The following is a 26,620-nucleotide window of genomic DNA, read 5'->3' on the forward strand; positions in this document are numbered from 1 at the left end:
TTTTTCAAACCGTTTCTGAGATTTACATGGGTGTGTATGTGAGAGCCTAGAGTGTTGACTGAAACGCTTAGAGTGGAAGGGAGCTTCGAAATCAGTTTTAAAAAGTATAAGTTGCCACAATTTTCACTCTTCATGCTTCATTTTTGGATCAATAGATAGCTAATTTTGTGTTGGTCGTAGACAGTTGCGCTTTTTAGGTTCTCATGATATCCCATTATCGCTGAGGGCAGCCAGAGAATGTCTAATATAGAGAGAACTGCCACTCGGGAAACTTCCGGGTTCTGAACTGGTTGCAGTTCCACTCTAGTTCCATATGAGGTCGCTAACGGTCGAGTGCAGAATGAATGGAGGTCTATGGAGCTATACCCCTCAAAATCCACTTTTCTCAGGATATAATTTTTTGTCTAGTAATTTGAATTCTGAATTCGAAAGGGGAGGCAAAAAAAAAACTCAACTTTCACAAACAAAGTATCGGCCATATAGTTAGCTAGGCTACTAGTACAGTAGCCTACTAAGCTACAGTACGGCCGCAGCCTTGTGTGTGTCTGTGTGCTCTCGTGAGTATGTGGTCTTGTGAGTGTTTGCATGCGTGCTTTTGGTCATGGTTGTACTGTATGCACATGTGTATATTTTTATAGGATGTGCATTTCTGTGTGTGTGTGGCCGTATGAGAGCCTGGCCTCCAAAGTAGTTGTCTCACTTCCATGGTGAGGCTCTAAATGAGGCGCAGCGTGAATCTAAACAAACTAACAACATGAATAAAAGCCCTGTTGAGCAACAAATGTCAGAAGAACAAAACACTAAGCTTGATCTGGCAGTCAGCACAGTGACATCACGTGTTGATAATTGGGTAGTGGTTTATGGCAGATTAAACAATTTTAACATGCAGAGGGTTCAATGGGGACATCGTTTTAGGTATTATTTCCAACCAATTCTACCAATTTTTATGATACTGTATATCAATACAGCAGAATCCCTGTGGATATAAACTTGCCAAGAGATCCTTCAAAAAACAGACTCTAGACTCAAACTTCAGCTACACTATTTAAAAGCAAACCAAACCCCGTAGTAAACCCAGTAGTCCACCGTTCCTATTGACCACTTGTGACTTGTGGTAACATATGGACCTAAGGCTCGCTCAAACAGGAACATGGAGAACACAGATCTGTTAGCAACGTTCTGACACCGCTCCCCACGCTCCTCCATAGGAGTATCATTCTTTTTTTGCTCAATGACATGAATGGTATTAGCCATGGCTAGATTACAGCCATATGGGACAGTTTAGTGATGATTTATTTTGTTTCTTCTCAGGTCAAAGAAGGTTTTTCCACCTACAATATGAGGCGGGAAGCAAGGAAAGCTTTTACAGGGAGGGCAGGACAAGAAGAAGATGGAAGAGATAGTGTGAGAGAGAGAAAGAGAGAGACAGAAATAAAGAAAGTTTCTCTTCATCACCAGCCTACTGTGATTTGGTAGCTCCATATTTATGTAATAAAATCCCTGAAACCACATGTCAAGGTATGGTTTTACATGAAGTCTGTCTGGTGTTAGCTGTAAACCGGTACTGCCTAAAGCAACACCAACAAGTCCAACTTCAGTCAGAATCTATCAAAGCAATTCCAACAGTTTGTAGTCATTTCATAAATCACAGACCGCAAATTAAATCTTGTGTGTCACCAAGAGAAGGCATGAAATCACAAATCTCAGTTTGAAATCCTGACTTTAAAGTAATCTCCTTAATCGTTTTTCATCCTGAGAGCTTCCCTAAAAGTCTCTAGAACTCTAAATCACGAATGTGCTTGAACCTTGTGATAGGACACTGAGTTGAACATTTAGTGAAATGTCAATTAAAGCAAATATCCTGTGTAGCATGTAGACAACATCCAAAAAGAAAGAAAGTTGGATGGATGGATAGATGATAGACAGACAGACAGACAGATAGACAGATAGATAGATCAGATTGATACTTGAATTCGAGTTTAATGTGACAGACTTGATTTTTTTTTATAGCTCACTCGTAATCTGCCCTCTGGCAATAAAGACTCCTCGGGAAGTGCGCCGGATTGAGAAGAATGTAGCAGTCACACTCAATGGGCACAGCGTGCAACAAACAGTCTGGCTGCCAAGAGACAGAGGCACAGTTGGTGGGAACTCTTAGTTTCACAATGTGTTAGAGGGTTGGTGGGGATTTTTCTTTGATTTCGCCACAGACTGCTTTTTATTAAAAAAAACCCTATTAGAGGTTTCCCTGTGCCTGGATCGTTTCCTCCGATCAGCGTACCACCCGTACACCCCATGTTCAACTGGCCAGAACCTATCCGCCTGGTGTGGCTCCAAATACATGCTCTATTTGGCTCAAATGCATGGAGTTTTTCGTAACCTAAAGCTTAGGCGGAAACCTGAGAGAAGACAGACATTTCTGAAGTGATCTGATCCTATAACACCCCTCTGAGTCACTTGGCTGACTGACAGTACGTAGCTATGGGCCTACAGTATCTGCAAAGCCTGTGTTTCATTGACAGTAAGGGCTAGACCGTTTAGCTAGCCCTCAGCCTAAATCCACACTGTCAACATAAGCACCTCATAGATAGAAGGCACTATTGTCTGACTGAGAGACACTGAGAAAGTATGCTAGGCTATTACCAAATCCACAAAAAGATAGTATTTATTGTGAATTGGATGCAAAAGGAACCAGAATGGTAGGCTTTTCATATAGTTGTGGCCCGGGAAAAATTATCAGCTGAGAGGCTATGAGTGGTTATGCAGTGTAATAGTTCATTTTCAGAAAGTGAAATAATTGCTAAATTTAGATTACAAAAGTCCAGTCAATGACTGAGGATATTCAATTCAATTCAACTTTATTTCGCCATGTATACAGATACTAGGAATTTGATTTGGTAATTCTCCATGCAGTCTATACTCCTGCATGAGATCTCCACGGCCGCTACACAAGCACCGCTACACGCTGCTAGTCTTGCGACATACAGTTGCATAATGATGTTGCAATAAGAAACACAACTATACACATAACAATATGCCACTGTAGAACACTAAACACACTGTTTGAACACTAAACAACTCAAACTGAAGATTTGCACTTTCATTTTATGTTACTTTAGCAAGCAAAGTAGAAAGGGCTTTTCTGAAGGAATCTGGATATAAAATTAAGCAAATATCAACAAATCAAGCCTTACATGAGTACAGTATGTTACAAGGATTTTAGATGCAAACCTACTCTCCAAATTGGGCAGTCACACGCACACATACAGACACACAGCATTACATTGGCCAGAATACGTATTGTATATCCATTCGAAATAAACACACATACACATTATGGTCCAACAGAAACAGATGAATGACACTGAATGACGAGGCATTCCTACTGTTAACGATTTCCCTCCAGGTAAGTGTATACAGTTAACTGAAGGTTTATGAGTAACATTTGTTAGACAAATTGGTCCAAACTAAAAAGACATTTATCACACAAATGACATTACAGTTTGATTATTTTACCTACCCTTGGATAAACCTAAATTGTAGGCATGAAAAAAATTATATTATTAGTCAACCCTTATGTAAATACAAAGACATTCAGTCAGCATTGACTACACAAATTCATCATACCACTGGACCACAGACTTATCATTTGGATATAATAGTAAAACCTTGGGCTTATCGATTAGGATATTGCAGTTGGTTGCCTGTGTGTTATAGTGGAAAGTCTAAGTGTGATGACGTTACAGTAAGGTTGGTACATAAAGATTTCCATTCACACACTCAGCCATGACGCTATCGCTCCTCATTTGAATAGCTGGTTAATATTTTACTTCTTTGGTCACATGACATTTCTCCTACTCACACCACATAAAAATAGGTTAAAATTTGTTTAGTGGACTGTTAGTGAAATTCTAACTGATATTTTATGAATGACATAATTGTGATACTTCCACAGGTAAGGAATAAGCTAATAGGATGGTAATGTAACTCCATATTGCAAAGGAGAGAATCGTCAAGAATCAGTGGGAGGCATCAAATCCCAATTTGATCAACTGTGGTAGGACTCACAGCTGTCCCAAAGATTTTTTAGATCTCTCATAAGAGCAGTCATTCAGCTATGCACCTAAACCATCTAATTAATTTAATCATTTTTTGAGTGTGAATCACTCAGGCACAATGGGAGGTCCTCTCAACCACATGTTAACATAGTCAATTATTCATGATAATGTACCTCTTCCAGACAATGAATGCCAAAAATTGGTTCTTAGGAGTATATGGTGTGGTAGAAAGAGAGAGAGAGAAAGAAAGGGAATACTTTTTTATGTGTGTAATAGGATTGTTGGAAGGTGAATGTATATTTGTGTTTGTGTTTGTTTGATAAGGAGACAGAGAGAGACTGCAAGAGAGAGAAAGAGAGAGAGTAAAAGAGAGATGGAGAAAGGTAAACATGTTGGAGAGTGAGACGCTTACGTTTCAGAATAAGGAAGACAGCGTGCTAAAGCCCTAAAAAGAAGGCCACAATTTATTTCTCCTCTGATGAGAAAGCCCGTTTCAACAAATAGCCCCCCCCCCTTCAGATCAGGATGGACAGTCCCACCACAGCATGTCAAACTGACGAAGAGCTGAACGTACCAGAGGAAACATAATCTAGGAGGAATCAATGTCCCTGCCAAGACATGTGGTTGGAGCAGACCATTCTCCCCTCAGAGGGAATACTACTTGAATCCCTGCAAAAATCCACGCTTGGTTTCATCACATAGTTTTAAACCAGAGGATGCAGTTACATCAGGCAGTCTCATGAGGGTCGGGGGTTTGACGACCGCATGGCCAAGTCACCACACCCACAAGTGTCTGTGCGCACGTTTGCGTCTCTGTGTGTGTATGTGTGCATGCTGTATGTGTGTGTTCGTATGTGTGCATGTTTATCTGTTTGATTGAGTTGACAGGAAACTTTTTGAGACCACTCCTGCTGTCTGAGGTGTGGTGGACAGAATTATTTGAGAGATGGGGGGGTGGATGAGTGAAAGGTGCCAGGCGGAGGTTGGAGGGGTGTTGTTGTTCCCTCAGTATTGATGTAGGGGGTGTAGAACATTCAAACACTGATGCAACTGAGGTCAGAAGAACAACCAGATTATGCACTAATGTGACTTTTCATTTCGACAACTCAGTCCACTTCTACAGTCTGTACGGTACGAATGACTTAAATGCAGTGTAGTTAGGTTGCCACATTGCTATCCCAATTTTGTATGACGAAGTATATGATTTAGTCTTTATCCACAGAAAAATACTGATTTCAAAGCCGCTATGACACGCTCTGAAACTTTCCTTTAGAATCTCAAGATGTGACGGAGAGGAGGAATGTGTAGCCTGGATAGTGTTGTCTGATAGGATGACAGCAGAATGATAAGCTTCTGTAAACAGTACCCCAGCTAGGCTGTGACTGTGTGTTTTTGGTTCTAGTGTGAGGTCCTCCAAACAAGGGACATGGTGGAAGCAGGCTTCAACAGAGGGCCACTGCAGCTCTTTGTGGCTCTAAGCATCATTGGTCGTTTGAATGCCATCGAGGTGTGTTCCAACACTATCTTACCAGGATCCAAAGGTACTGTCACATTTCTGGTTCATAAATTTGAAGCTAGTTGTATGTTTGATTGTTAGTTTTTTGGGGTGAGTCGGGCACTGGGTTGCTAGTGGCCTCCCTCTCTCTATGACAAAGCCTCTAACAGTCCTATAACTTATTCACTCTACCAAGAATTTGAGAGAAGAACCATTGATGTTTTGAAAGAACAATGGTCAGTCAATTGGCATTACAATTATACTGACATAATGGAATTAGATCCCGGATTGCCACATCTATTTGGAGATGGAGTTGATCAAGTCCTGAAGTGTGCTGGCAGCCAATGAAGGCCCAGACACTAAGAACACAATCCAGTAGCTACGTTCTTTCTCTTCTCTGTTTTTACAACAGTTTTTAGAACAGTAAAAAAAGTTTTTACGACAGTCTGACATAGGATTGAATTTTGGTCTTTGGTATTTATCTAAATAGGGTACCTGTTCACAAATTCTAACCTAAATTAACAGAGATGAATTAAGAAGGCCAATCTGGCAGCAGTTTCTAGGGTCTTCTACAATACAACCTGTCCAGTATGTAAGTCAAGTCAGTTTGTTTGTATAGACATGGACATTTTGACTTGAATGCTGCCATGTTGAGATTTTAGGTATATGAGTGTGGCCTGCGGTACAAACGGTAGGAAATGTCTTGTTCTGTTTTCCAATGCATTTGTTAGCTAGCCCAAGAGAAGTCCCTACAATGACTGTGTGTTTAAACAGCTGCTAGGGAACACTGGTGCTTATTTGGTTAAGTACAATCTCAAATAATACTGCTTTGTTCCAACTGACGCTTTAGACACAAATCCAAGTAATTAGAAGAGAATAAATGTATATACATAAACATATACATACGTTTTAGTCATTTAGCACGTTTTTCTCCAAAGTGTCAAAGATTTGCATATAAATAGTACAGCAGACTTGTAGTGAATAGTTCTACAGTATTTTGGTGGTCTAGTCAAGGAACAGTATATATATATATATATTTACACAAACATAACAGTATAGTATACACTGTTCATGCATACTGTATTTGATGCAATCTGTAGTTAGTGTTATTCTCCAGGTATGTGTGCAGAGGCTTGATTTCCTCAACCCAGGCCTGTTGCTCTACTCCTAACAGGGGACCTGGGCAAGAAGGGTGAGGAGGGAGACCAGGGCAGGCTGGGCAAAACCGGACCTTCAGGACAACCAGGTTCTTAATCTCCTCCTTGATTTACTACTCACTGGTTTGTTACCAAAGACACGATTGACAAATAGTGACTGACTTAATGTTTTTAACATTGCCGATGTAGATTGCATACAGTATAACTTGAAGTATTCAGCCTGATGTAAATCGTTTACTGTAAATGTATCCTTGAAGCCCAGACAGCTGTGGTGTGTTCCCATCTTTCTCTGTGTGTGTGTATGTGTGTGTGTCTCTGATGTTTGCTCAGGGAGAATCACACATGTTAATCGACAGACAAATGGACAGACTGTCAGGCTGGTAAGCAGGTTGGCCGGCAAGCACAAAGACACTTAGAGACACAGACAGACAGACAGACAGACAGGCGTGCAGTCAATGGTCTCTGGCTGGCCTCTTTCATGCAGATGTTTGTTTTTTTCGGTGCACTGTGAATAGAGCTCACAAGGCAATCATAGAGAGAGAAGCCACACACACAAATACACACCTCCATATTTTACAAACACACACTTCTCTCATCAGTGAGCAGCCAGAGAGAGAAATGCCAGGATCGTTTGAGTCATTTCCAGAAATGGAAAGTAACAAACTTAGCAGCCAGCTTTTTTAACTCTTCAAACTAGGTCACATTTGTATAAGAAACCAGTCATTTTGGTTTGCTGTATGTATGTGTAATGGCGTGACTTACCATCACCTTCAATTATGCGTTTGTTTTTTTCTACATTATGTTATGATGTTCTCTTTGAAAGAATTTGTTCCCATTTTCCAGTTAATAATACTTTGTTAGACCATAGAATTATCTTCCATGTTAAAAGAAATGTGCAAAGCCTGATTACTTCGAATGGAAAACTATCAATTATTACAAAAGGATATATTCCAGTGTTTTTTTGTTTGTTAGTTTTTTTAAGAACTAAAACTAAAAAAAGCAAAGATGCCCAAAAAGTAGGACACCAAGTTAACATGACTATCTCAGCCAACTGGCATTTGAATGTGTAAACCATGTGGCCAGTATCCAGTGCCAAATGTTGTAAACTTGTCAAGAACCTGCATTTTGGGCATATACTGACCCTTGAATATTAATTTGATATTGGTTTTACTTCTCCAATGCCAGCCTCCAACTCACCTGAATAAGGTAGTGTTTAGGGCTGGCTTGGTTGTATTGAGGGTATGTGCCTGTACCCCTCCCCACACCTGGCTCAGGGAGAGACGTTACAGCAGTTTAGGGGGGTTCTCATTAAATAGGAAGATGAGATATGAGGTATTGTTATCTTCAGGCTCAAAAAAACGGTTCAACTGGCACCAACCAGGGGCTGAAGAATTGAGTTCCTCAAAGAAAACAAAAAATATTCAGCCACAGTAGACAGCAGGGGCGGTTCTACACGGGGGCCTACAGGGGCCAGTGCCCCTGTAAAAATGTCCCTGGCCCCCCCTGTGGCCCCCCTGAGCTGACTGAAGAATAAAAAAGGGACATTGCAGCCTTTTTTGCCCCAGTAAATAAAAAAGTGAGAGAAAAATATCAAGGTATTGAGAGAACTGAGGAGCTGGAAGAGGGAGAGCCAGAGCCGTTTGTATGATTTTAATGTAAATCAAAATTACAGTATTTAAAGATCCTGTAAAGTGGAATTAAAAACGAGTTTCAAGTTCACCACACCACAGAATAATGTATTATTAACTACCCATCCAAACTCGAATGAAAAAAAACACCGACAAGTATGTTAAATTAGGCTTTGAAATCGTAATAAAATCAGCAGTCTTCTCTGTTTGAGACTGGGGGGGCGTGTCGCCTGAAGGAGCTGAAGCTCGGCCCCCTCGCTGGAAGGCGCCGCCTCTCTCAAGTAAGCTACCTACGACCCAGATAATGAACGCTACGTCAAGCCGAACAAAACAGTATGGAATTAGAATGTATTTGTTCAATGAGTGAAACATACAGATGCATATAAATGAAATATTCCCCTGAGCTGTAACACAGGAGTAAACATTTACAGCAGAGACAGCAGACAGTGAGCTCTCCAACTACTTCTAGCACATTAGCTAGGTTACCGTTTCACCAAAATACCATCATTCTACACAGCCTAATATCAAGTTAGCGGTTTGCACTAATTATAGCAGAGATACCTCTGGAAAAGTTATCCATTATAATTATAACAAGCACACAGAACTGAGTGATGAACTGCTGGCGGCGGTGGATGGTCCAGGTGCGATCAGAGGATGAACGGCCGGGGGGGCGATGCTCGGTACGGTTCCGCGCTGCAAGAGAAGTCGTGTGTTGGTGAACCCCGTCTGTATCTGGTCCATGTTAAAACTGTCCGCCGTGAAATGGTCAGTGGCGCAGAGGCGGCTGTTGGAGTTTATCCGAAGATTTCCATGAGCGTGGGTCTTCACAAAATCTATCCACCTATTTTTCCTTTCATTATCAACAGGGAACTTAAATGGCGTTGCAGCGCAGCTGGAGTTCTTACATCCAGGGAAGATGCAGTTGCGGGTGGTGGGAGACATCCTGAAGCTAGCTAGCTAGCTGATGTAAGCTACAATAACAGTACAGCAGGAGGAGCCATTCAGTGATCTGACGTAGATGGGGCGAAATGACGTAGATAGGGCATTTTTTGGCTCCGCCCATTAAAACCTGATCTGAAAACGGAAGAGAAACTGTTCTTCGGTCTAACTCCACATTTCAGTGCGACAAAGTTTTAGCGCTTAGCACATACTTTCAGGAACTCATTTCACACGTATATAATGTACTTAGAAGCAAAACATGGAATTTACTTTACAGGATCTTTAATGTTTATATATCATTTGTTTCCGTTTTTTAATTTTCCAGAGAAACAAAAATTAAGACACTGGGTCTTCAGAGGCTCGGATGAAGGAACTGTAAAAATATTTTTGTTTTCCTTTGTACATCCAAACTGAGCAAATGTAATACTTCGTTTGTTTGCAAGCCATGATGTCTCTCGAGGATAAAAACACTTGCATGGTCGTAGCTCAGTTTCTTATGGGCGGGCCAGATTCTCTGGGCGGGCAAAGCAGAGAGAGGGGAGGTATCCTTCCTCCTTGTGACATAACAAAGAGGAGATTTTCAAACAGAGCAATTGAGCTTTCATTTTCTGAAAGGCGGAGAAGAACACCCAGGGCTTGGTTTACACCGATCGAAAATTCTAGCCACTGGGGGACCAAAGGCAGGCTAGGGGAACTCATATTAATCTTAAATAACCTCCTAAAGTGAAGTTTTCATGTCATGTCACCTTTAAGAAGGAAGTTGGCCAGAATGGGAAGCTGACTCAGAATGCTAAATTGAAACACCAAAGTAGAAATTGTGTCAACCAATGGGAGTTCAATTGTTATTCCACACATATCAATCACAATACTGAAAACTATTTATGTAATTATTATGTGCACCACTAGTTATCCTTATTGCAAGTAGGCCTATTTTACATAAAACTTGATTAGACTGTAATGTTAGACAGAGGGCCCTATTTTAACGATCTGAAACGTAAGTATCAAAACGCAAAGCTATTGCTATTATTCCGGCGGGATAAATGACTTTGCGCCTGGCGCAAATCTAAAATGGGTTGGTCTGAAGTAGCTACAGAGAATGTCTAGCTACATTACTAATGGGTGTGGTTTGGGCATAACGTGCAATAAACCAATCAGAGCGTCATCTCACATTACCTTTAAGAGCAGGCGCGCTTGTTCCATCGCGGATTGCTATTATAACGGCGGATGTTAGAAAGGCCAGAGACCGCATGCGCAGAGATCTGTTTAGATTGTATATGGTTGCGAGCGTGTGAGCTAAGGCATTGAAGTGGCAGAATGGGGTACAAGTCCGATAAGAATCAGAGACATGATGCAAACTTTACGTAAATGTATGCTGTCATTGTATAGTATTCCTTTCACTTGGTTGTTAGAAATAGGCTATAGGGCTAAATATAGGGCTATTCTAGATGGAACTCATCACATATGTTGCTTTTTTTCTTGTGATTTGAGTATGATTTCCAAGGCATTGTATCGGATTAAATAAACTGTTAACATGAACACCTAGCTCCGTCGTTGTTCTCACCAGGCAAAGAAAGCTCAATAGTTATTTTGGTAACAGAAATCTTCCATAATGCAGACTTACCATAGCTTACTGTCAACTGTATTTTCAAACGAAATTCCACGAAATTCACACTGCCTTCAATTTACATAGAAATGTGGCCTGTGTTTTATATGTTCTACAAAACCAGACGCCTATTAATGGATATAACGTGATCTAACAAGACTTGGAAATAATGTAATAAATAAAAGCTTGAAAAGTGTTTCTAAAATATACTTTATTTAACATTTGCCTTTGAAAGGGGCTTAACAGAACTAGGCCTATATACAAGACGTTTCCATCAGATATAAGTGGGGGTGAAACAGTCACTGAGGACCTTCATTGTCCCACAAAAGCAGTCTGGCTTGTTTAACAAAAGCTTCTGAAAGCAAGACTAATCATATTTATAACATTTCTTATTGTGGTTATCAGTTAAAGTATTAATCTTCGTCTTTGCTCCAGATAGACATGTCAACAATATGCTCACGCTTAACATAATGTAATATTTGCCATCATGTCATGAACGTAAAAACGTTCTGGACAGAAAAATAAAATCTGTTTTAAAATAACGGGAATAAAATATATCAACAACATTTCATGTATGTGTGACAACCATTTGCTAAAGTTGCTACAACAGGGCCGGCAACTCAAGCCATTTCTCCCTGTGCTCATTCAATATGGCTCATTCAGCTCCAGGTAAATCGGCTATCGGCCAATGTGCACTTTTGTGCTCGTGCCCTGTTAGTATCCGCGAGCACATTTGCAAGCAACTTTTATTGACGTAAGCAAATAAATGGGGTGCTAGTTTACCCATTTCGGATTGGTTTCAAATTTAGCAAAAATCAGGAAAAATTATTTTATGAAAAAGCTAGTAGTATGAGCCAGGTTCGAGAATCGAACAAAAATTATTGGGGGAGAGAGTTTTGTAAATGTTGAATGGAGTTAATAGAATAAAAACGACCGGAAGAGCTGGAAGTCTAACAAGAAATGCAATACCACCTACATCCACCGGGGCCGTTGCTTCAAACCGAGGGGCGAGGGGTGGGGGCTTGGTGCTAACCCAACGGCAAACCCAGCAAGTTCACACAATCAACAATAACATTATTATTATTAGCTTTTTGGGCGTTTTAAATAATTTAACTGTGAAGACCATGTATTTATCCAAACCGTTTAAGTACCAGATGCGGGAAAATCCGAACAGATGTCTCACTCAGATTGCAAGTTTTACACAAACCACACCAAAAATCGTACCGCTTGGCTAAATGCAGAATTCCCATATCTCTTGAAATCTGCCCTCCAAAGTAAAATTATTTACTTTGTGACATGACGCAAACGAGACGTGGCTGCCGCCTAGACTATGCAGTCTACCCGGCGAGTCGTTCTCACTCAAATAAGACTATACGACCCAAATAAAAATTCCGAAAGGCTTCTAAACTCTGCCATCCTCTACCTTTTTGGCACAGAATTCACCGAGATATAAAATTGGAAACTGGAGGCATCTTGTGTAAAATAGCACCATGTCAACGTAGAGCGTACAGATCCGGAAGTGATGATGTTTATATTAAGCCTGTATGTGAATGTTATGTATGCATACTAATGTATAATCTGTAATTGATTCTCTTTTGATAAACCACAAACAAGAAGATAAAAGATCCTTGAGTTACACTGAATATGCCTGAGTCCTGTGTATTGCTGTGCTGCCTACAATAGCCACGTATTCCCATGAAACTGCATTCCGACTCCAGAGGTGTTCTTACAGACACACCAGGGCGACACCACCATATCTGAACCTGAACCTATACAGTCCTTTACACCCGTTTAATAGTTTTACATTGGTCCTTCGAGCGACTGATCTGTAAGCCCTTTCAAAAGCATCACAAAAGATGTGCATCTCTCTCTGGTGTCTGGATGATCCATGTCAGCTAGTACATATCAGGCTGCGGAGATGCTGGCATTCAGGAATGTTCAGCAAGAGAGCTTTGCAGAGGATTACGAACACATCAAGGCAGGTAAACCTGTTGCATCCAGTAGCCATCTCCTTTGCCTTTCACCTGAGTTTGACACAACCCATCAAGTCATTAGAGTGGGAGGACGGCTTCGGAGAGTGGAGGGACTCGATCCAGCAGCTGTCCACCCTATCGTACTTGACCCTACTCACCCTTCCACAAGGTTGCTCATCCAGGAGTACGATGCCAAGTTGTGCCACCCTGGACCTGAACGAGTATTTGCAGAATTGAGACGTTTGGTGTGGATCTTAAGAGGCCGTGAGGCAGTAAAGTGTCACCAGCGCGGATGCGAGTGTTGCCGATGGAGATCCAAACCAGCAGGCCAGAAGATGGCTGACCTGCCGACACCCCGGCCCAGGTTGTTTAAACCAGCGTTCTATTCCTGTGGCATTAATTGCTTTGGCCCCCTCCTGGTCAAGGTGGGTCGAAGGACAGAGAAGAGGTGGGGTATAATCTTCAAGTGTCTCACCACAAGAGCTGTACACTTGGAAGTGCTGTTGTCCATTGACCTTGACTCCTTCTTGATGGCCCTTCGGAGGTTTAAAGCTCGTCGAGGCAAACCAGCAGAGTTATATTCAGATCAGGGAACCAATTTCCGTGGGGGTGAGAAGGAGTTGAAGGAGGCCTTTACCAGCTTAGGACCTGACCTCCAGCGGCAGCTGGCTCCTCAGCAGATATCATTCCACTTTAATCCTCCTGCTGCTCCCCACTTTGGTGGTACATGGGAGCGAGAAATCTGCTCAGTTAAGGCTGCATAACCCCACCATTGGCTCCCAGACTGTGAGTGAAGAGATTCTCAGGACTGTCCTCATTGAAATCGAGTCCATACTCAATTCCAAACCCCTCTGCTACGTTTCAGCCAATGTTGCCGATTAAGATCCAGTTACACATAATTACTTGTTGATGGGGCGGCCTGACAGCTCCCTGCCTCAAGTGGTTTACCCACAATCAGAGCTCCTTGGACGTCGGAGGTGGAGACATTCTCAGGTGCTTGAAGACAGGTTCTGGACTGCCTTCGTGAAGCATTACTTACCTGGTCAGCAGATGAGAGGTAAATGGAAGACTCCTGCTCCTGACCTCACAGTTGGATCCTTGGTCATGATGGTGGATCCTCAGTTACCCCGGTCTCTCTGGCAGATTGGAAAGGTGGTGAAAGTGTTTCCAGCCGAGGAGACAGACGTTCTCGTCATGCTGCTCATTAAAATTCTTATTCTTATTTTTATATATATTAAAAAAAAAATATTGTTATATTTTTAAACTATTTAGTTCTTAGAATTAGTTTAACCATTGTACTTTTTAATTTAATTTAATACCAGTATATGTTTATTGTTTGCACCTTCCTGCCACAGTAAATTCCGTGTTTGTGTAACATAGGCTACATGGCGAATACACCGAATTCTGATTCTGATTGGGATGGGAGAAGAAACCCACCCAAATTAGCTTCGGTTAAACAGGCGTGGGAGGAAATTGCTAGCCTGGTCCTAACCAGACCCTCGTACATTTCATTTGTACAGAGGGTCTGGGATCGCTCCATTGACAAGCGTTAACTTCCTTGAAGGCGGGTACTCTGTTGAAGTTTAAAACTATTGGATCTGCCCAGAGCCACTCTGATCTGCCATAACCAATGACTAGCGTTCGCCTTAGCCAACTCCTTCACCACTACTGTAACGGAGCTAGCTGCCGTAGCTGGAAAATCAAACTTTTCCCGAACCCCGTGGGGAGGAGGGCCACAACATCATGGCCACCAACAAAACATGCCAAACATTGTTCTTGCTTCGACTTTAACTTTTGGATATTCGGCAGCGACTCCGCCGCCATTACTGAACTACAACTCAAACTAGCGAACGACATCAACGTCATTGTTCTCAGCCACTCCCTCTGTTCGCTGATTGGACCTACAAAAAAATTGTTTCTGAAAACCAATTAATACACTGAAATCCCAGACCTAGTACAGAAGCAAAATCAAAATTGAGCGGAAGTACGTAGGAGGGCAGAGCCAGGCTAGGAAATTGCCACAATTGTTACAAATCAAGTTCACATACATAGAAATTTCTCATGAAAATCTTTTTAATCATTGACATGAAAGAAATGTAACACAGCCATACAATAAATCTAAACTATGTAACTTAGCTTTGCAGGAATAAGACCCTCGCCTCGCCAGCAGTGCGCACAGGCCAAGCTTGCGCCCTTAAAATAGTATCTGAATAATGCGCCATTGACTTTAGACTACGTTTTTCCTGGTCTGTGGCGGAATTGTTTTTCGGAAACTGCAAAATAGCACCAGGGAACGTTTGTGCCGGAACATGCCTCCTTTTTTTGCTGAACTGACCCCGGGGAGCGCAAGGTCATTGCCTAATTTACCGACGTGCGTCTGTGGAGGGAAAAGTCCGCTTTGCGTAGAGTGCAAACTAGGAATGATAATTGCGTTGTGACAAAGTCAATTGCACTGGGTGCAAAATAGGACCCCAAGAGTTAGACTGTCTTTCAGAAAAATGTCCTTGTCATATTTGTGACTTCTACTACATATAATTTGTGATCTGTATGTGTTTTGAGTGTTTCTAGTTCATTGTTGAAATCTTGTTTGTTTTCAACCCATTTATGTTATGTATGATCAGCACGAAGTAAGGCAGTCCCAAATAAGAGCATGTAGTTTGCACATTTGTTGAGATCAGCAACTGTATCTCCTGAGAACATTCTTAGCAATCTCCTCTGTTTTGTCAATTGTACTTTATTTATTAAAAAAAAAAATTGCATGAATGAAATGCCACATGTAATCATAACACCATTGGATTTTCAGGTTCATGTTTACATTTATTTATTTATTTGATTTGTAACAAATCAAATTTAACAGGGTTAACCGTATAATTTTGATTTTGAGTTCATTTTAAGTGTTAAAATAAATGAACACTGAAAGTTACCAGACACATGAGTCTGAGAGCATCTCGGTCTAGAGTAGGTTTAACATGGCAAAATGGCTTTGTGGGTTTCAGTTAGAGAGTAGAGCTACTGTATACTGCTTGCAACCTATTATTTCAAATACTAGGGATTTGCTGAAGGATTAAAAAAAAAGAAATACTCAGGTTCTGGATGAAAGTCTTGGACTGTGGTAACTATCTTTAAGTCCAACTCCTAGACAAGTACTGTAAATCAGACAACTGATATCTGCTATGGAAGATAGCAATAATACAGAGATATTTAATCACAGCACTGTGCCTTTCTCGCATGCTTGCTACAATAGTGTTGTTGATTTAGCAGTTTGCTCACCCTTTGTCTCCTTCTCTCCATCCAGGGTTGCCAGGGGAGACAGGATTTAAAGGAGAGGTGGGGCAGATGGGAAAGATGGGCCCTGCAGGAGAGAGAGGTACAGTTTTGTTATCAGTTGGACCATAAAACCCCTGTTGGATTTGCTTTTAAAATGTGTCCTGATGTATCCAACAAGTTCCTCAGGTTGTTTTCACTGAAGTAAAACATCTGAACCTTTATAATTTACTGAAGGAGACCCCACAAACCATGGAAGTGGTTTTTAGGTGAAAGTTTGAATGAGGCCCATGTAGGAAAGCGTTTGAAAGACATGTTTAAACATGGAGGGCAAGAAGCAACATAAACCTCATCCAGACAGTCTAAACTACCTGGGAGGGACCCTCATCAGGTCTGTTTACATAGATGTTTACTCTCAGGCAAAAATGTTGCTATTGGAGCGCCATTGTCTTGGTCTGTGAGAACGACCACCTCAGCTTGGACCAGACAAGAACCCATGTATCTAAGATTCTTCATAATTACCAACATAGTCTAGAGTCTCTAGGTGCTCTGGGCTTGTATGCAGAAGGAATCATATTAAGGTGTAATGTACCATGTTTACTGAGAGTTTAACTATGACCATGTGTTAGGGACTGGGGGAAATCCTTCCGAGGTAATCTGAGCCAGTAATACTTTGGAAAGGGCCACAGAAATCCAGAACTCACTTAAGTTAGTCCATAATGACAATATAAGCTAGAGGTTTAAGAGGCATAATGCTAATCTAAATATCATCATATTTAATATGTTAAAAGACTTGAGTATTTTACTTTTGGTTTCCAGTCTGTCATATAATGTACTCATTATATTAGTAATTGCCATCTGAAATAAATAACAGCAAAGGTAATGTAATTAAACCAATCATATAAATCAATGTACACTTTTGTCTCTCCTGACAGGTATCGTATACCTCTGTAACAACCATAAAAAACAGCCAGTGCTTTTTGTTTGTATTGTGCTATACTTCCCCTAAATGTGCAACTGCCAGTGAGGGCTGAAGCTTTGAGGGATAAATTGAGCTAATCCTTTTGTCTCAGTGAAAAGGTGGGTGTAGTGCTATACAGTTGCGCTCTCTAGTGGTAGGTTCTTGTCTACTGTAGTTGCCCACCTCAAGGCAGCACTGAATCCATGCTACAGATGGATGATTTTTCAGGAATAGGTTTGTGTTGATGCATGCTTTTGATTTATAGGGAGAAAGGGGGATTCTGGAGCTGATGGGCCTGCAGGATTAAAGGGGAAACCAGGTGACAATTTTCATTGTAATCCTGAAATTGACTGGGTGCTTAGTTGAAATTATTGTTGTTGTATTATTGTATATATACGTTTTGTGTAAGTATAAAAAGAAAGTTCAGTCTAAGTCAACCATGTACAGTGCATACAACCTCCTCATGAGTTGTACTCGATATTAGAGATATGAGTATTATAGAACATGGCGACCAATAGCTTAAATCTCTACATTCTTTGCTATCTACGCTCCCAAGGTTCAGGGCCTAACCAACCATATGGAGTATATGCATCAATCTGAACCTACAGAAAGCTAAATCTTTTGTGCCTGTGACTGTTAGCAGTTATGTGGGTATTACTGAGCAATTACCTGGATCTTATAGATTATTACAGGTGATAAACTACTGATTATTTTGATACTATTTCAATTCCACATACTTAAAATATATGTCAATTAATGAAATTGAGTGAATATGTTGTACTTTTCTATGTCCAATTATACAATTGGAATGGGTCTGCAATGTCTCAATATTGAAGCAAGCAAGAAAGCAAAATGTATTTATAGAGCACTTTAAAACCCAAAGTGAACACAAAGTGCTGTCCAGTAAAACAATAGATTAATACATAAAAGCCCTAAATACAAAAACTCTCACGTCTCATACAATACAAATGCAAAAACAATAACACACCATACAAAGACCCAATACCAACCAGACATTCATTTTCAATTTCAGTTTTCAAAGGCCAAAGCATAGAGGTGGGTTTTAAGAAGAGACTTAAAAACAGGCAGTAAAGCTGCCTGTCTAATGTGTAGAGGTAAATCGTTCCACAATTTAGGAGCTGCTACCGCAAAAGCACGATCCCCTTTTAGCTTGCACTTTGTTTTAGGCACACTTAGGAGCAGTTTATCGGCTGACCTGAGAGAACGGGTGGGTCTATAGGGATGTAACAGATCAGAGATGTAGAGGGGGGCAAGGCCATTTAGGCCTTTAAAAGCAAATAAAATAATCTTTAAATGGATCCTTTGATATATAGGGAGCCAATGGAGTGAACATAAAACGAGGGAAATGTGCGTGTATTTACGTGTTCCAGTTAGAAGATGTGAAGCAGCGTTTTGCACCAACTGGAGATGAGCGATAGAGGACCCACTGACCCCCACATACAATGCATTACAATAATCCAATCTAGTCGTGACATAAGCGTGGATTACTGTCTCAAAATGCTGCCTATTACAGGTGAAAATGGGAATGGATGTTCCATTGTCCACTAACCTTCTGTTTCCTCCATGTATCTGATTCTGTAGGGACCACTTGTGATTGTGGGAGGTACAGAAAGCTTGTTGGCCAGCTAGACATCAATGTGAGCAAGCTAAGGAACACAGTTCAGTTTGTCAAGAATGGTATGTACGTTTCCTATCTAAACTGTTTTCTGGTCTCATAACAGACCAAGACCTTTAGTCGTATGCCTTAAAACAATTGACCATATACTGTATGTGCACACATTCATTACTAATTAGCTACATGGCAATTTATGTAGTAGTAACATTAATTTGCACATACACCATTTTGCATTGAATTGTGATGTTGTGCAATAATGGCTTGGCCTGGGTCTCTCAAAGGTCTTGCACAAGACAGATTTATTGTTTTTGAGTTGTTTTCTACAACACAATAGGTACAATACAATACAATTAGAATTATTCCTATCTTATGTCTAACTGTATCTCTGAAAATACTACACTCAAGTGAAACCAGGCATGGAGATGATATATGAGGGGCCATGTAGGCCATAATTCAAACTCACCTTTCATACACACCATTGAAAACCTTTTGCCTTTCACAAACACTACTGAAATACACTCACATTCACTACTGAACACCTCTCACACACAATTGAAAATGTCATACTCAGAAGGTATAATATAATATGTGACAGGTGCTGCTATTCTGGTCCTCAAGTAGCTCAAGGTAATTTTTCATGGTCATGAGAGGTTTTCTGTGTCATTGTGTGAGGTTACATTTTCATGTGTATATGTGAGAGGTGTTCAGTAGTGAATGTGAGTGTATTTCAGTAGCGTTTGTGAGAGGCAAAAGGTGTTCAATGGTTTGTATATAAAGGTGAGTTTGAATTATGCCCTACACGGCCCCTGATAAGCAAAGGGTTTTCTGAGAGAAGCTTGGGGAGGGGAAGTAATAACACTCTTTTATTTACAGTTATTCTTGGCATGAAGGAGACAGATGAGAAGTTCTACCTGATCGTGAAGGACGCCAGGAAGTACAGAGATGCTCTGATGAACTGTAAACTAAGGGGAGGAACGCTGGCCATGCCCAAGAACAGAGAGGTCAACCGGCTTCTGGCAGACTACATCAACCAGGCTGGACTCACACGTGTCTACATAGGACTGCAGTCTGTAGAGAACAACATGACAGCAGGAACAGAGGTTAGCTAGAACATAGGATTTACACTGAGGTCCAGTTTATAATATTTATAGACTTAAAATTAGTCAGTGGAGATAATACTATGAAAAGGGCCTCTTAATTCCAGAATTGACATTGTCTTCGTCAGGGACTCTTTGTAAGTTTAATAGTCGTTGGTGGGTTGGTTCAGCTCAATTCTATTAACTGCCAGACTTCTAAAACTCCAGAATGATCTATGCCAGTGTCCTATTCCTTTCACATTTCTGTGAGGATGACAAGGATTTTAGAAGATGCATCTCAGCAGTGACTCATGGCTTTATCAGAATCAGAATCAGAATGGGATTTATTCGCCATGAAAGTTTGCACAGACAAGGAATTTGCTTTGGCAGGAAGGTGCATACAATAAACATATACCTAAAATTTAAATATGTGGACTATCTATACTAAGGGTACATAAACTAGCAGTACTAAGTGGGATTAGAATAGAATTAAATATACAATAAAATAAAATATAAGTTGCCGTAAATTACAATATAAAAATACAAAAATTACAAAAAAATACAAATGTACAAGATACCATTTTGTAATGCAGTGCAAAAAGCAGTGTGTTTTAAGCAAGAAGTCATTAGAGACAGTTTATCACAGTTTTTCTGCTTCTTCTCCAGGAGAGCGGGGTCAATGTGTATGCAGACTCCACCCCCCTGCAGGGATTTGCAGGCTGGACCCTGGGGGAGGAGCCTCGTGTGACCCCTCCAACCAGATCCAATGCTACCTGTGTGGAGCTGCAGAACACTGGGGGGTGGAGCCAGGTGGAATGTGACATCACAATGTACTATGTGTGTGAGTTCCTGAGGAGAGGAAGAGGAGGAGGAGGAGGAGGAGGAGGAGGAGGAGGAGGGATTGTGCCATCTGCAATGAGCAGAGATCCCATGAGAACCTCATGAAATTCAGGTTATGTCTACAAGATACAGTGCACTCTCAATTACTCAGTCTAGGCGGCACAACATTGTTATATCTATAAAGCAACAAAATAAATATATTGTGTAGAACTAAAAGAAATCCCTGTCAATTGAATGAATTAAGAATTGTGTGAATAATTTGAAAACTCTAATAGGACCCCTTTTTGTGTGTTTATAATGTTCTCCAATATTCAAACCATTAGTTCCTATCTGTTAAAGTGAATCTACATTAAACGATCATGTATAATTTCTATGGTTATATCTTGAAACAAGAACAATTACGTTTTAATTTGAGACAAACTTGGGAGAAGAGCTGACAAAATCGGTGGGATATACCTTGCAAACCCGTTTCTATTCTATTGAGAAAGTCTGTGAATGGTTGCTAACATTACAGGCATGGGGTTATGCAAACATACTTGCCTCCATCCACAATTAAGGTAAACATTAACCTGATAAGGCAACAGAAACCTGAAACCTCTGATGTTCTTATCCGAAGCATTTTAACTACTGTATTTCACTCAACAAACGTATTCCCTACCAGTCTGTCAATTAACGTCAACAATGACAATTGCATGCTCTACTCAACTAAAAGGTTTGGATTATAAGTGTGTAGCCTATCTGTACGTACAGGCAGTGATCTCTTGGCCGTTGGTTATTGGGTAAACAGTGTTAAGTTGCGCAATTATTTACCTTCCCTTGAAGCAGTGTCGGTTTGAAAATCACTGCTGTGCTCCTTATCGCTTTTAGTATTTATGATAATGTTTACTTAAGACAACTCCCTACATCTTTAGTTTTAAATTGGAAAAGTGAGAATATAGTCACGGACATCGTGGTAGTAAGTTACAGGTCTGAATCAATACTAACATTTTGCCTACTCTAGCAAGGACGAATTAATACATCAGGTAAGCTTTCTTGGCCTGATTGACTTGGAGAAATGTTCAAGGGAGTGGCAGGTGCACCTGTTGGACCAGTTTGGGACCACATGACTCCGGAGGAATTTGTCTGTGTAGCAGCCGTCCTTTGTTGAGCCTGGAAAGCACCGGAATGATGTCGGAGCCTACAAATCCTGCGGCGACTTCTTTCCCGGCACCAACAATTTCTTTGCCGCTGGGTTTGGACATTTTGAGGACGTACTCTGGAGCGCTTATTTGCTTGGAGATTGTAAGTCAAGTGCTGCTTTACGATTTTGTTTACGTAGGCTATAGCAAATAGCATTGCTTTTGAAGAACATATAGGCCTAATTCATTCTATAGCATAAGCGGGGTTTCGTCATCCACCCATAGGCTATAAACTTAATAAACTTTAGGAACAACAAAAAAGGGTTACGTAGCTTATGTTCAGTATTTATAGTATTTATGATTAAGGATTTGCTGTGTCACTGGTTGTTATCAGTGTACCTCTGACCAGAAAAATCCTAATGACCTCAGATTTAAAGTAGCCTACGTTAATAGTTACAATCGATACAAAGTACAATCGTTTCGGCCTAGGCCTACATAAAGCGCTACCTAATCGATAATAGGAGGATCCTACATGCACAGAATATAGCCTACTGTAAACGCACTTTTGTTTGTCAAGAATATAGGCAACTAGTCAATGATTGTTAATCATGTAGGCCTAAGGTTTTAATATTATTCTCTTGGCATGATGACATGCCAAGAGAATGCTATGACATGCTAACCCTCACACACTATGCCAAATTGAATGAAGACCAAAATAAATTATAAACATAAAACAGCCTGATTTACTGGTTTGAATTCAAAAATCACTTGTTCCAAGTGTGGCTCATCTTGCTATTTAATGCTGTTCTCCCTCTCTGCCACCTCCAGGTGTTTGGAGGGCTGGTATGGATCCTCGTGGCTTCTTCCAATGTGCCTGTGCCTCTGCTTCAGGGCTGGGTGATGTTTGTCTCGGTCACCATGTTCTTCTTCTCCTCTGTCTACCTTGCTGTTTTCCTGTTGGGCGTTGCTGACAAGGTCCAAACTGATTGGAACTTTTTGGTGAGTTTGGTATACAGGTCTCGTAGTTTGCAGCAGGTAGTTGTGTAAGTTGGAAATGAACCAAGCTTCTGCATGGGAACCACATCTTCAAATTGACTGAATTTTACAAGGTCAGGGGAAATTTTTGCTTTACACAAGTAGGACCAGTGACACCTAAAAAGTTCTGACGTAAACATTTTTTAGTGCCATCAAGTCAAAAAAATCACTTGAATTCAAGGTTTTTCTCCAATTTCAATAGTTAAGCTGTGAAGATCAGTCAGTTTTTACTTTAAAGGTGAACCACCATAATCAGACCAGTCATGTATCCAGTTGAAGGGGAGGAACAGTCCCACTTCAATTTTCAGGAAGATGAAATGAGTACAGAATAAAGATTACAGTAAATGCCCCATTCCCTGTCTGATTTCCCTGAAATCAATGCACACACGGCTCCCCCTCCCCTGTGTATGACCGCATCACTGCTTAGGCCTGAAGAATAGTCCCCTTTTTCCTACAGGTGTCATAGTCACACACATTGGCCCTAGTTCTGCCTCTGAAAAGCCTTGCTTCTTCTGTCTGAACAACTGGCCCATATCCAATGTTGTGCCACTCTTCACCATTGTTTCACTAGAATGTCTACTTTGTCTTCATGTATAACCACGATCGACGCCTACTCATTTCCCTACATGAACACTACCCTCAGCCTAGTTTAAATACACATTAACCATAACATGTCTAGTGAACTACTAGAGGTGACTTGAAGGTCTGCATGGCCTTCTGGAGACTCAGACAGCGCTCAGGTGCAAGGCTACTGCTCTTCTAAACAAACATACTCAAGCATGTGATATATTCGTCAAGCGAACAATCAGTGATAGTGAGCTGAGCTCACACTGATTTCACAATGGACAGTTTGTAAGCCCAGACCCCTATTGTCTGAAAACAGCAACAGAGTTAAATAGACACATTCCGCCTGTGTTGACATTGCAAACAATTGACCTTTCTTGAGTTGAAATTAAAGAGAGTAGGCAGTTGAAAACAGAAACAACAAAACAGAAAACAGAACAGGATCTTAATGTGTGAAATGTGAAAGGCATTAAAAACATGATAGTTAGTCTTATAAGGAGCATCTTGACTAGCAACAAGACGCTTGGTTGGCAATAGCAACATTACAAATACAATTCTGAGTAAGACTACATGTCTTGACTGCACCTAAAGAGAAAAACATATTTTGCTTTGTACTGTCCATCTGTTCATACAGCACAGGTGCTAAAGCTGAATATGCCAATACGGTTGAAATGCATCACATCAACATAATCAAATTTGTCATTCATTTTGTGCTACTCAGGATGTGGTGTACCACTTCACAGCATTGCTATTCTACTTTGGAGCATTTGTGCTGGAAGCTGCCACCACTGCAGCAAATGGAGGTCGAATCATTGGGACCACCATCACAAACAACACAACACTCTGCATGACCAGACCGAGTGGGAACATATATGCCTTCCTGGACCAGCGACAGTACAATATCAATGTGGCGGCTACGGTAAGGGTTAAAGATTAAGTGTTCTCATAATTGTTAGTAAGCTAACATATAGAACAGCTACTGTGTGGAGGGTTAGCTAAGCCATGGGTTGAACATGGATCCACTCCATACTGGACATGCACTGCATTAGCTTTTCACATACATTTCTAAAACATACTGCAAGGCTCTGTCAAATTCAGGAGCTGTTTATATTTCTCTATTTCAGATATTTGCGTTTGTGGTGACTGTAAGCTACGCATGTAGCATGTTAATGGGTTTCAAGAGATGGAGGATGTAATGCTGAACAAGAAAGTACACCACAGGACAGCTTAGGTCCTCTGCATGGCAGAACGTGATATACAGAAGACTACACATTTGTCAACTTAATCTGTATAGTTGTGGATATTCCTAGGGCTAAGATGTGATCTTAGTCATGTTAGCATCATACCAGTGTGTTCACAAAAGATTGACTTCCTGGTATGCTTCTTACAAAGGACCTAAGGTGATCTTAGTCATTATAGTGTTTTGCCTATGTCTTGCACAGAAACCAGTGCTTTGGGGGGGAGTTCACTCCATGGTATTTTTTATGTGCATGTCTTTTTGATACATGTTCAACAACATTATTTAATGAGAATACTAAGTATTATATTAATGGCATTCACATTCCTTTATTGTTATGTGATTAAGATCACCTGTTTATCTTTGATTAGAATGTTATGTATTGATTTTTCAGATGTAACTGGTACAGTACAGGGGGGATTTGAACATGCAAGCTCTTGAGCTTTTGCAGTCTAGTGCAGTCTAGTATGACTGACTTTATAATTTATAATTATCTTAATTGTGGTCTGTTTATTGGTGTGTAATTGTAATTGTTATACAATGATAGTAGAGGAAGCTGAAGCATTTGTAGACTCCTATTCCTAGAACATTGTATAGCTAACATTTAAAAGATTATTGATCAACGTTGAAACAATTATAGTCTTTGAATGATTTACAAAAAAAAGTTTGTACATTGTGCATTGTTTTTAATTGTGTATTTGTGACATTTTTAATGGATTTATGCAATTAAACTGAACTCATTTTCTTACCCTGGTGGTGTGTAAGGTGTGGTCCCTGCATTACACCAGTATGGGGCGTTAGTGTTTAACAATGTGCATTGAATGGAAATCTGTTGCCTCATACAGTACATGAAGAGTCAGTATGAGCACTGTAAGCAGTTAGTAGATCTGAAATTGTAGTATTGTTGTTATTAGATCTTTTAAGATCCTTTCGGCACACACATTTAGCAGTCCATGACTAAGTCCGGCTTTACCAAGACTCCATTAATAAATATTGAAAGGGGTTAAACTATGCCCTTCAGCCTTTTCTAGAGTCCTAGATGTATCTGTATACAGTTTGAAAATTCAATTACAAGTAAATAGTCTACATTCCAGGCTAGATTGTAGAATTGCATAACTGATGTGACCCCAGAACCTGAGAGAAACAACCTTGGAAATGTATGTGTCTGGGTCCTCACATAAATGACACTCTCCCATACCAAGGGAATGAAATCTCAGGTGCCACCTAGCTATGTGGAACCTACAACATTGACAGTGTGTCATCACTTTTAACACAACTCATCTCTCTGACCTCTCGGGCTTCTCTGAGCCACATTAATTCACAGCTCTCCTTCACCCCAGACAGGTTCACTTGCGTCAGGGTCCAACCAATGGCTTTGTCTGAGTATTTGCGTATGTGGTGAGAACACGGAATTTAACCATCAATGAATAACGGAGAGCTGGTAATTGTGGGGCATGAACTTGGGTCCTCTGCACTTTGACAGCAAAACTATCCACAACCTCGAGATATTTTTTTTTTTAAGATATAGGGTTGGATATACGCCTTCTTTAGGCCTTGGATGCTACAAAGCACACAGAAGGGTCTTTGAATATTAGTTTCCACCAGTGAAAAGGAAGAGGAATACAAGGGATAAGCATGTCTTTGAGAAAAAAACATTGATAAACCTGTTAAGACGTTTACCTGCGTGTGTGTTTTTGTGTTTCATGTGTTTTTAAGAGTGACCACCCAATATTATGAGCAGACATCCTCATCTGTCTGTCTGCCTTACAAACCTGGCGCCTCCAGCCTCAGGAAGAAGCCACATAGCTGACCACTGACCCGTCCTCCCATAAACAGATGCTCTCCACTTCCATGGTGCTGTCCACAGCTCTCACCCACTCTGCCTTGTCCAGCACGTCTAGGAGCTGCACTGTGGAGCTACATTCATTTCTCATGATAACTCTTTCTCCAAAATGACCCTGAACATTGGTTTTGGCAAAGCGTCGGCCCATCCCTCCCTGGTTCCATTACACACGACCCTACAACCAAAACCCAGA

General features: G+C 40.7%; 2 protein-coding genes across 2 annotated transcripts; both read left to right on the forward strand.

The window, feature by feature from the left end:
• The first annotated feature begins 5,446 nt into the window (after positions 1 to 5,446).
• colec10 (collectin sub-family member 10 (C-type lectin)) lies at positions 5,447 to 21,736 on the forward strand. The gene is made up of 8 exons (XM_062466123.1): positions 5,447 to 5,599; positions 6,728 to 6,799; positions 16,149 to 16,220; positions 17,344 to 17,397; positions 18,681 to 18,776; positions 19,588 to 19,814; positions 20,457 to 20,665; positions 21,631 to 21,736. The coding sequence occupies exons 1-8, from the start codon at positions 5,485 to 5,487 to the stop codon at positions 21,734 to 21,736; spliced, it is 951 nt and encodes a 316-aa protein (XP_062322107.1). The 5' UTR covers positions 5,447 to 5,484.
• Positions 21,495 to 25,333, forward strand: mal2 (mal, T cell differentiation protein 2). The gene is made up of 4 exons (XM_062464741.1): positions 21,495 to 21,911; positions 22,577 to 22,747; positions 24,069 to 24,266; positions 24,472 to 25,333. The coding sequence occupies exons 1-4, from the start codon at positions 21,795 to 21,797 to the stop codon at positions 24,541 to 24,543; spliced, it is 558 nt and encodes a 185-aa protein (XP_062320725.1). The 5' UTR covers positions 21,495 to 21,794; the 3' UTR covers positions 24,544 to 25,333.
• Positions 25,334 to 26,620: the final 1,287 nt, after the last annotated feature.

The sequence above is a fragment of the Osmerus eperlanus genome, chromosome 7 (genome assembly GCF_963692335.1).
Source record: "Osmerus eperlanus chromosome 7, fOsmEpe2.1, whole genome shotgun sequence".
In the NCBI taxonomy this organism is placed as follows: domain Eukaryota; kingdom Metazoa; phylum Chordata; class Actinopteri; order Osmeriformes; family Osmeridae; genus Osmerus; species Osmerus eperlanus.